The sequence below is a fragment of the Echinops telfairi genome, unplaced genomic scaffold (genome assembly GCF_000313985.2).
Source record: "Echinops telfairi isolate 266 unplaced genomic scaffold, ASM31398v2 ScPeMD7_7469;HRSCAF=8507_0, whole genome shotgun sequence".
NCBI classification, from domain to species: Eukaryota; Metazoa; Chordata; class Mammalia; order Afrosoricida; family Tenrecidae; genus Echinops; species Echinops telfairi.
In genome coordinates, this window is record NW_022111372.1 from 60884444 (window position 1) to 60894771 (window position 10328).

Here is a 10328-nt window from a genome sequence, read left to right on the forward strand (position 1 = left end):
AAGCACTGTGTTTTCAAATAGAACTGACTGGGTTGGAAAGTGCAGAAATGCCTTTGACCCAGCCTGGCCACTCCTTGTGCATCTCCTTGCCGTGGTTTAGAAAGTGGTGCCTTTATTTTTCATTTCTCCTTCCCCCTCCTCTTTCTGTCTGTCTTTTTGCTTCCTTTAGCAACATATATGCAGTCCTTAGCCCTGCTGTGAACCGGGCGGTCAACCATTTACAATAACCCTGCGAAAACCGCCTCACAATGACCTTTTGAAAATATGCCATAGAAACCCAAGAACCCCACCCTAACCATCCACTTCTCTGCCTGGCCCCGTAGTCTCCCAGTGCATTGTTTACCGACAAAGTGCCATTTTATGCTTATTTATTTTCTCTTTCCAAAATCTAGCATGTGAGACTGCTCGGGCCGGCCTGGAGAGCCTCGCTTTCCTTGCTGGCCGTCAGCCTCCCTGAGGAGGAGGGCCGTTCTGTGCTTGTAAACGGTGGCATTTACTTAAAATGAATTGACAGGAGCGTCTGCTCAAAAAGAAAAGATGAGGAGGCCCAGGACACAGCAACGGGGCCAGAGGTGGAAAAGCAGAAGTGATTATGCATGTATGGACAGCTCTCTAGTTTTGGAATAGCAGATCTTACCAGCCAATATATATAGTTAGCTCATTTTCTTTTCTTTCTTTTTTTCCTCTTCTTGAGAAAAGCGCCGTGAACATAACTATGAGGAGCGGGTACACATCTGACTAATGAAACCACAGAGCCCTCATTTCTCACAAGACAAAATGATAAAGATCTTTATCACTTACATAGCACAGCCTCATCAAGGAGATCAGAGTTCTGAACAACAGACTTCCCTGGGCCAGGGCCCTCTTTTCTGGGGGAGCTTTGCTTAGCATCTGAATCTGCACTCCCTCTGCCTCTCTCTCATCGAGATGTGAAATCTGAACTGGGCCCTTCACACGGCAGAAACACCCTTCTCAATTCACCTCACCCAGAGAGATTTGGTGAACTAAGCATCTCCGTTTTCTCAACGGAGCCCAGAATTTGGGTCTTCTCAATGGTTTTCCAAGGACCTGGGGTCATTTGGACTCAACTCTTGCTTTGACTCCAAACTAATTGTTTGACTCAACTATTGACTGCTCTCTTTGACTCTTTAATGTCACACCCTTCGGGCCACAGTTAGCATCCTTTTCCTAATGGAGGTCTTTATCTGCCACCCTTTCCCCTCTCTCCATCAAGACCTGGGCAGCTCTCTCATTCAGGGGTCGGCATAGTTCTGCAAGAGGCCAGATGGCAGATGGCTTTATGGGCCGCACGGTGTCTGAAGCCGCAGTCCGGTGAGGAAGCAGATAGGACAGCAACCGAGGGGACCTGGCTGTGCTTGAGCCACACGTTAGGACAACGGACATGGAATTTCACGTGTCACAAAATATTTTTTTTCCTCTTTTTCCCCCTCAACCCACAGGGAGGGAACAATGTGAAAACTATTCTTAGCTCTTGGGCTAGCCGAAAGCAGGTGGCAGGCAGGTCAGACTGAACCCACAGGCAGTAGTTTGCCGACTGCTCTAAGCCATCTGGGTTGCCCTCTTGTGAGCTAGATGCAGAGGGAAGACAGGCTGTCAGTAGGAGAGAGCCAGCAGGTGGCATGGTGGGAGCCTGAGCCCCCTGGCAGGTGTGCAAGGGGAGAGCTAAGGGAGGTGAGGCTGGGTTGTGTGAATGGGGAGAAAGTAGGATAATCTGTCTAAAGGATGCTGATTGGCAAGTGCTTTGGGGGGAGGCAACAGGGGTGTGGCATTTTATTTGAATCACATGCAAACCTACACCAAGGGAACAGCCCTGGGAAGCTATTGTTGAGAGTCTTAAGCTCTCTTGGTCTTGGGGCTGTGCCCACCCCTCCCTTGAAAGTCTCCTGAATTATCTCCCAGACTCTGCAGGGCACTGAGGATGAAAGCAGCGGTAGGGGCAGGGGGTGGAGAGCAAGGACCTGGAGTGTCATTGAGAGATTGCAAAACAATTCACTGCCACTGACTGTCCCGGCAGGGTCCCAGTGTCATGCTTGGGGACCTCATTTGTACACTGCTCCTCAGAGGCCTAATCAGATGGAAGTCGGGAATCAAATGCAGTCCTCTGTTTCACCATTCAAATGGACAGCATGGGAAACTGGGTCTGGCCTCTTAGGCAAGCTCCTGACCCTGTCGTTCCTCTCTCCTGGCCTTACCTCTCTCTATCTCTGGCCCATTCCTCAGCACGCTCTGGACTCTATCTTGCCCTCCAGGTGGCCAATCAGCACAGAGGGGAGAGCTCCCAGAGGGGATTCCCACCTGGGAATCACTGGTGACTTCAATGAGGCACATCAGCAGTGTGGTTTGAAACCTCCCTGAGAGCTTCCATGCAGGTAACTGGATTAGCCAGCTCAGCACACAATGAGCCCTAGGCTGGTGCTACTTAAACCCCACTACTTAGAAATGGAAAGTAAGAAGATAGCAGTTTGACAACTTTGTAATTCAAATGATCAGGGAGCTATGGAAATTCCTCAATTCCAGGGGCACATTTGGTACAGTCAGAATAAAGTATTGTCCGACCCCAAACCCCAATAATGATAGCAAACAAACAAGAACAGAAACAAACTTCTGGACCAAGAAAATGGTCTTCAAACAACCTTTTTTGGTCAAGAAGCTGATGGAGAGAGGTGGCTGGGGCAGCATGAGATGGGACCAGGGGTGGTGATGGTGGCGACGGAGGGGCCTGAGGAGGAAGGCTGGGGATAGCAAGAAGATGCCCACGCCCATGACTTGGGAACATGGCTCAGCCAGGGAAGCTGGGACTCCTGCCTGCATATGCTGCTCTAAGAGGAATGCATTCCTGTGGTTGCCAGCAAGCAGGAAGCCAGCGATGCAGCCGACTGGAGGCTTCGTTTGTAGACCACTCTGATTGCAGGTGCTCCAAACCTGCAGGCCTGACCGTTTCCCATGCGTGTGCATTTCTTCCTCCCCAAGATCAGTTGTTGAGAGGGGTTTGGTTTGGTTTTAATTGACAATATATGGCCAGGTCCCTCTGCTCCCCATCTGGAGTTGTGGAAAGATGGGAACACCTTTTGGGAACAACAAGGACCTTGTTTGCCTTCCCAACCCCTGGTAGATTTGGAGAGGCAGCAGGTAAGTTGGGGAGCCCTGGGTCCCTGAAGGAGCAGCCGGTGGCAATGCACGACCGTCACTATCGATCTACGATTTATGAAAATAAAGCAATATGTGCCTGTTTCGGTGCCTGCCGTTTGCCTACCAATGGTGCAGTGTTCACCATTCCAGCCCTCTCGGCATTCACATTTCCCATCTTTACAGGTCCCGTGCTCTATGCAGCGGGGGTGGCACACGCGCTGGTCACACGCTGCGCCTGTCCAGCCCTCTTCACAGCGGCAGGCTCCCCCGATGCAGACGCCGTGAGTGCCACAGTCTACTGAGCACACTTCTGGAAGAAAAACAATGATTACAGCTCAACACCACGCTGGCGAAACTTCCCGCCAGGGGCCAGACCATGCCCAGGGCCCGGGCCCCTGGAGCAGGCCCACGGCCCAAAGGCCTCTTTTGAGGCTGCTCTCTCTGCTGGCTGGGTATGAATTAGTCATCATCGTCTCATCATGATTAATATGTTCCCTAGAGCAGGGGACCTCCATGTATGGCCCCAGGAGCACCAATATCACCTGGAAACGTGTCAGAGGTACAAATCATTGTCCCCCGTTGAGACCTAGTCCAGAACCCCTGGCGGGGGCGCTCACACAGTTGTATGAACGAATCCACCGGGTCTTGGGGTGCTCAGGTGACAACCACCCTCCTAGGGCTTGAGATCATCTCAGGAGGAGGTCTGACCGCCACCAACCGGTGTGACAGAGCTAGCAGGGAGGAACCCACCAACAAGGGGCCGTCTGAATCCTAACGGCCTGGCCAGAGTCTGAGCAGGCCAGCTGTTGGTGCCCAGCTGTGTGTCACGATGACTGCCCTCGCCCTGACTGGCACCTTGGTGGCAATGATGACTGCTGCCACGGCCCTGCCTTTACACAGCCTCTTTCTCAAAGGAGCTCAAAGTCTTTTGTGATTTGGAGAGGAGACAGACAGACAGACTCACTCTCTGGCATTCCAGACCTCTCACTCGAGGCCAAGCACGTGCCAGACACTCATGCTTACGACCGTCTGCGGAGGGAGGCGTGGCTCATCGTGCCAGGGCAACGGGACCAGGCCAGGGGCTCGGTGGCTCACGCAAAGTCACACAGCGCGTCTGCAGCACATTTGGGACTTGGATTTAGGGCCACCCCATCCTTTTCAGAGCTTTGCCTGGACCGCCAGCTCAGAGGTGAAGCCGGAGTCATGTGGGCTGAGAAGGTGTCACAGAACAAGCCCATTTGGATGGCCTCTTTCTCGCTCACTCTCCCTCGTGTTGGGGAAATGAAATATTCATATCTTTCCCGTTGGAGACAAAGCTTCACATCTACTCCCTTCCAGATTGCCATGGTAATCTGACAGCTGTCTCCCTACCCAGAGAAAGGGGGCGGAATGATGATCGCCTGCCCGGATCAGCACTTGACAGTGTGAATGGAACTGGGCCGGGGCTGGCTTGAACTGTTGAACTGTTCCACTGTTAGGTCACTCGGGAGATAAGAAGCACACTCCTAATTTTAGGAAAATGAAAGCATAGCAGCGCCACTTCATGATTTTCCCATCACTGGCGTTACCACAGAGTTCCATAACACATTCCGGAGGCGCCCTGAGGGAGCCTCCTTTCTGTCTTAGAGGATGTCCTGCCCCGTCTGTCTGGGACTGAAAGTTCTGTGTTGTTTTCCGGTCCCTCTATGATGGCGGTAGGCGCAGAGCTCCTGGCCTCTCAGCCATTTGTGGGAATGGAACCAACGAGGCACAGGAACCAAGTACATGTGGGTGTCCCGCCACCCACTGCCCTGAAAGATCCCAGACTCCATGACCGAGAGGAAGCGCATAAGACAGGCACTATGTAACAGACAAAGGGTCCCTTCCTCCACGCTCTGCGTGAACAGTAGGCACCCATCCACCTGGGCTCATAGAGGAACACAGAACACACATGTGGGGCGAAGCGAGGAGAAAACTTCTTGGCTTACCAACGGAGCAGTCGGGACCCATCCAGTTGGGGTCGCAGCTGCACAGGCCTGTGTCAGGAAGGTACGTGCCATGCCCACTGCACTGGTCTGGGCACTGCACCCTGGCCAGCTCACAGTTGAGGCCACCCCAGCCAGGGCTGCAGAGGCACTCTCCGTTCACACAGACCCCATGGCTGGAGCAGGTAGGGTCCAGGCAATCAACTGGAAGACACAAAGGGGAAGAGGGATTGTTCACTCACCCGACCTGGGCCACCGGACACAGGTCTATTTCTGGAACAGTCAGCCCAGGCCCGTCCACTTGCAAGTGAATGGACCTGCCTGGGTGACACATACATACATACATACATACATACATACATACATACATACATACATACATACATACAAACATACTTGGTCCCTTGAAGAACACCTGGAAAGAATAAAAGTCTTATTTGTCAAAATACTAAATTTCAGACTTCAAAAGAGTGCAAAAGAAAAGGTTTCAATTTTGCAGAAAGCCCACATCCACGTGCCCAAATCCCCCATCCATGTGTGTGGCTGGAGCCCCCAGTGAATCCCCGCTGACTATGTAGCGCTCAGGGACGTGAACAGCCTTGCTCTCAGGCAAGGCGCATCGTGAAGTTGGTTATGGCTGATGTAGTGAGGTTAAAATGCAACATCTTATCATTTGATTTCCCTTTTGACCCATTTGATCGTTGTCTCTGTTTTTAACATTTTCTAATTTCTTTTCAATTGAGGTTTTTGCCATTGTTGGTTTTTTGGCTTTGTTTTGTTTTGTATGACTTTCTGTACATGAGATCCGGCGCAGGTAATTACACAGAGACAGTAACTGGATTAACAACTCCCTTCCTAAGGGTGTGGCAGAGAGGCTGGGGGCAATGGGGAGTGAACCACAATAAGGACAAGCGAGAAGAAAAGGCTCTGACGTTGACTGTGGTGTTGATGACACAGCTCGTCTTAGTTTGACTGAACTACCGGATTGCGCAGTATGTGAACTATCTGCCAATAAAACGATTACAACTTTTAAAAATAAGTAAAAGAAAGGGGCTTCCCTGAGAAAGAAGAAGAGCCGATACAGAGCCGTGCCGTTCAGCCTGTCCAACTCTGAGAGAGAAAGGCCAGGGGGTGTGCTGTCACAGAGATCAGTCTCCAGACCCAGTGCTATGGAGTCGACTCAGACACCGGGGAACCCATAGGACAGAGCAGAGCTGCCCCAGCGGGCTTGCAAGGCTGTCAATCCTTACGAAGCAGACTGCCTCAGCCATCTTCTGTGGAGTGGCTGGTGGGTCTGAACCGTTGACCTTTCATGTTAGTCACTGAGCGATTAACCACTGCCCTCCCAGAGCTCCTTTCTGCTAAGATTACTGTCTAGAAGCCCTACGGGGCAGCTCTACTCTGGCACATGGGGGCACTATGGGTGACGCTTAAGACCAGCACCTTCTACATTTTCGTACCTCAATTAAACCGTATCTGCGTGTTAGCACTGGGACACGAATACCTGTGATGTCTCTACTTCTCTCACCCAACTCAATTACCTCCCACAATCAGAGAGGGAGATAGGGGGCTCATTTGAGCTGCACGAATCCTTGGCTTCAGGAGGTAACAAAAGATGAAAAAGGAACTCATAAATGAGTCACTTTCTTAATTAAGTTTCATTTGAGGTTAAGTCTAAAATTAGTCCTCATCTTCAGAGCACACACCCACTGAAGGAGTTAGTAAGTGTGCAGGATAGAAGTGAAGTTGGCCGTGGATATAGTCCTGTCGGGAGTTGGATGGGCTCGTCTCTGGGGTGACAGAAGTGACCTTCCACCAGAGAGTCACTGGACGGGCAGTGGGCCACATTCCAGATTTTGTAGTCAGTGTGGCCATCTTAAAAGCCACAGTGGATACGCAGCAGGTGGGGAATTGGAGATTCAAACCAGTTGCGCTGAGCTGATGTCCACTTGTGGTGACCGCACATGTGGAGAATGGGCTGGGCTCCCCTATGTTTTCAATGGCTGACTTTTCAGATAAAAGATCCCTAGGGTTTCTTCCTGAGGCAGGGCCTCTTGGGGGACCTTAAACGTCCTCCCTTTGGGGGATACTGTTGCACCACCCAAGGGCTCCCGACTTGAAGCAGATGACTCTGGGACCATCCAAAGTGAGGAGGAGAGAAAGCTGCAACAGGTCAGTGTTGGAGGACCAGAATCTTCCCATGGGGATGGGACCCCACACCCTGGGTATCCTTCGATGGAGAGAGGAAGACCAACGTCCTTAGGCATTCCTAGGAAATGATGCTGCGGCTCTGGAGAAGAAGACTCTGCAAAGTGCCCAGTCTGAATGGCACTCATGTGTAGAGAGCTTGGGTGTTGCCTGGTAGACCAGAAACACGTGGCGCTCTCATCACATTTGAGGGGCTGAGACCCATGGCATCCCTGACCTCCCCTTAGCAGTTCTGAAATGAGGTTTGTGGACCTGAACTAAAGCATTTGCTTCTTCCATCGCCTGGGGGACACAGTGGGCCAGAGACCACTTTATATGCTCATCTTGCGTGCTTTTGATTTGGACCACACTGAGAGGGTAAGGCAGTTCTTGTGTGCATGGGCGTGCCATCTTGTGGCTCAATCTATTAGAGAAGGTTTTGCTTTCACTGCGCTGTCAAATGCCAAGATTGCAACATGCAAATGTCTTGATCTTCCCGTTGTTTTCCAATAATGCGGCAGCCGTCCTGTAGGCTCCCAGCTTTGCATGCTGTCTCCTCTTGCACCCTCATGGCAAGCGTCTTTTGGATGGTCATGGTGTATTTTAAAATAAGACATTATTTAGATTATCTAAGCCACAACTAATCTTAGGGGACACTGGACCTGGGGGGTGGTGGCGATTTGGATAGATTAGAAATCATCCTATTCCAAGAAGCTCCCAGAGACACCACTCTTTTCAGGCAAAACATAAGGATTTCCAATGCTGGGAGCTATTTCTCGGGATTTCATTGGCTATTCTCAGAAAGGCATTATTTAGAGAGATCAGTTCAAAACCATATGAACCATCAGAAAACAGAAGCTGCCAATGATTAAAAATATATATATTAGGAAAACGCTTTCAGGCAGGGGAATTTTCCAGGTGATTTATTATCATGTAGGTTGTTTATAATGATGCTTCCTGTTCTGGTTACAATCACTGTGATGCTAAATTCATTGTCTTGGGGAGCACAACTCCTGCTGCTATAAATCCCTTCTGATATCTTCTCGTTTGTTCTGCTTGGTGTGGTGAAGCAAACCTGGAGGTACATTTGAATGGAGGGGTTCTAGCACGTAGAAGTCAAATGTTCACCAGGAGACGGTGCCAGGCTTCCGCTGTCTCACGCCTCACAAGGTGAAGGGACAGGAGTAGCTCTTCAGCACAGCCGTGTGTGGATGAAGGACAGACAGATGGAGCCTCTGCTTTAAGCAATATTCCTTCACGGAACACACTTCCATATGAAGGAGCCACGAGAAAGGGGAGTGGTGTTAATAGCTCCTGTCCCTTTTGGAGAGAGTGCTATGCAAGTTTGGATCAGGAAATTAGAAGTACGTCCATTTGGAACCCATCATGCTCACATTTTTCTAAGGAAAGAAAATCCTGAAGTTCTAGTGGGCTCCCCTCCCCCTGCCCTACCTTCCATCACCATTGTGAATATAGCAAAATCAAAATATACACAAAAAAAGCTTTTGCCTCAAAAATGGCGCCCCATCTATAATTGGCCATTTAACATGCTTGGCGAGTTGCCAATGGTGAGGAACTTTCATACATGTCTCGTCACTTCCCCTAACAAGATGATATAATCAAAAAGAGACACATCCAAAGGCAAGCAGCCTTTTTCTTCCAGATAAACGAGCTCTCCCTGAGCCATTCTGAATTATAGTATGAAGGAAGGAGGAAAACCCACTGAGATGCATCGCCCAGGATGCGAATGCCATCAAAAGGGCCATTTATTGCATCCAGAAATATGAGCTTCCCCTTCCTCTGGTCAGTGATGCCAGTAAATATGCCCTGGGTGCCACATAATCACAGCAGTGGATGCAATAACTAAACTTGGCGTGTAAAAGGCGCAGTTTCACCATGCATTTTAAGTTTGGTTCCCATTTCATAAGATGGTCTTGCGGATCCCTCTTTAGAGTCTTTAGCAGGCAGGAGGGATGATGGCATTTCATGAAGCTTTATAAATAGAAACGGTGTTATATGTAGAAGGGGGACAGTGGCCATTACGAGCTAAGTACCATGTGCCTCAAAGCACAAGCCCCCTGGCAGCTGAAATCACTAGAACTCATTTAGAGTTGGGCCCTCTGCAGGTTTGACAAAAAGGATTGTGAATGCAACTTCTCCCCCAAGGATAAAAAAGGAGGTCAAGGAGTTATACAAACAATATGTATGCCAAATCTCTGAAGGACCCTAAACTACATTTATGAAGTTAAATGTTACTGAAAAATGACTCAGCCGTAAAACAGACATGAAAACACGGCGGATTTAAACGACTACGCCAATTCCTCTGACATCACCTTCCCACCACCCCAGACATCGTCGTCGAATGAAAATTGCAAACATATCCCTTCATTTCCTTGTGCAAATCTGTTAATGGTACAGCAACATTTATGTAGCAGAAATGTAGGGTGGCAACTGTTGATTTCATTGCCAGGACCATTTCAGGTGAATCCTTTGAAGATTATGACTATGATGAATATCAGAAATAAAAAGGAAGGTAAATGGAAGAAAAACTGCTGATCCGCGCTTTATGATTCCACTTCCTATTTTGAAAACAACATATGAATTGCCTCGGACCATTCTTTTGGGGAAGCAGAAATCAATAGGGGAGACTTCATCCTTTCAGAATGAGCCATGTGATGTGCTGGTTCTGTTGGATGCTCATTCATCCTGAAGATTTGAATCAGATTGGTGGGGATAGCAAGAGAGTGGAGGAATCACTTGAAATTCCATTCAAACTGATGTGCCACAATCTTTACTGGAGGCAGAAGTCTGAAGACTGGCAATGTCATTGCTCTAGCACTTTCCTCTCACTCGGTGATGTATGTGAAAGGTCATTTTAACCTTTCCTGTCTTATTATTGGCCTCTCTCATGTTTTCAGTGGAAGCAGCTTTCCCTCCTGCAATCCATTTATCTTTAAGAACTTTAACCTTTCAAGCAGGGTTATTAAATCAGTAGTTGCTCCATCCAAACTCCTGATTTGGTTTTAC

At 49.3% G+C, this 10328-nt stretch overlaps 1 protein-coding gene across 1 annotated transcript in view; it reads right to left on the reverse strand.

The window, feature by feature from the left end:
- The window catches only part of TENM2 (teneurin transmembrane protein 2), a 1165990-nt gene that overhangs the window by 170169 nt on the left and 985493 nt on the right, over positions 1-10328 (reverse strand). Inside the window, exons 11-12 of the mRNA XM_045284698.1 lie at positions 5118-5318; positions 3275-3460 (exon numbers count right to left, since the gene is read on the reverse strand). Of these exons, the coding sequence (XP_045140633.1) occupies positions 3275-3460; positions 5118-5318 (387 nt within the window). The remainder of the gene's footprint in view (positions 1-3274; positions 3461-5117; positions 5319-10328) is intronic.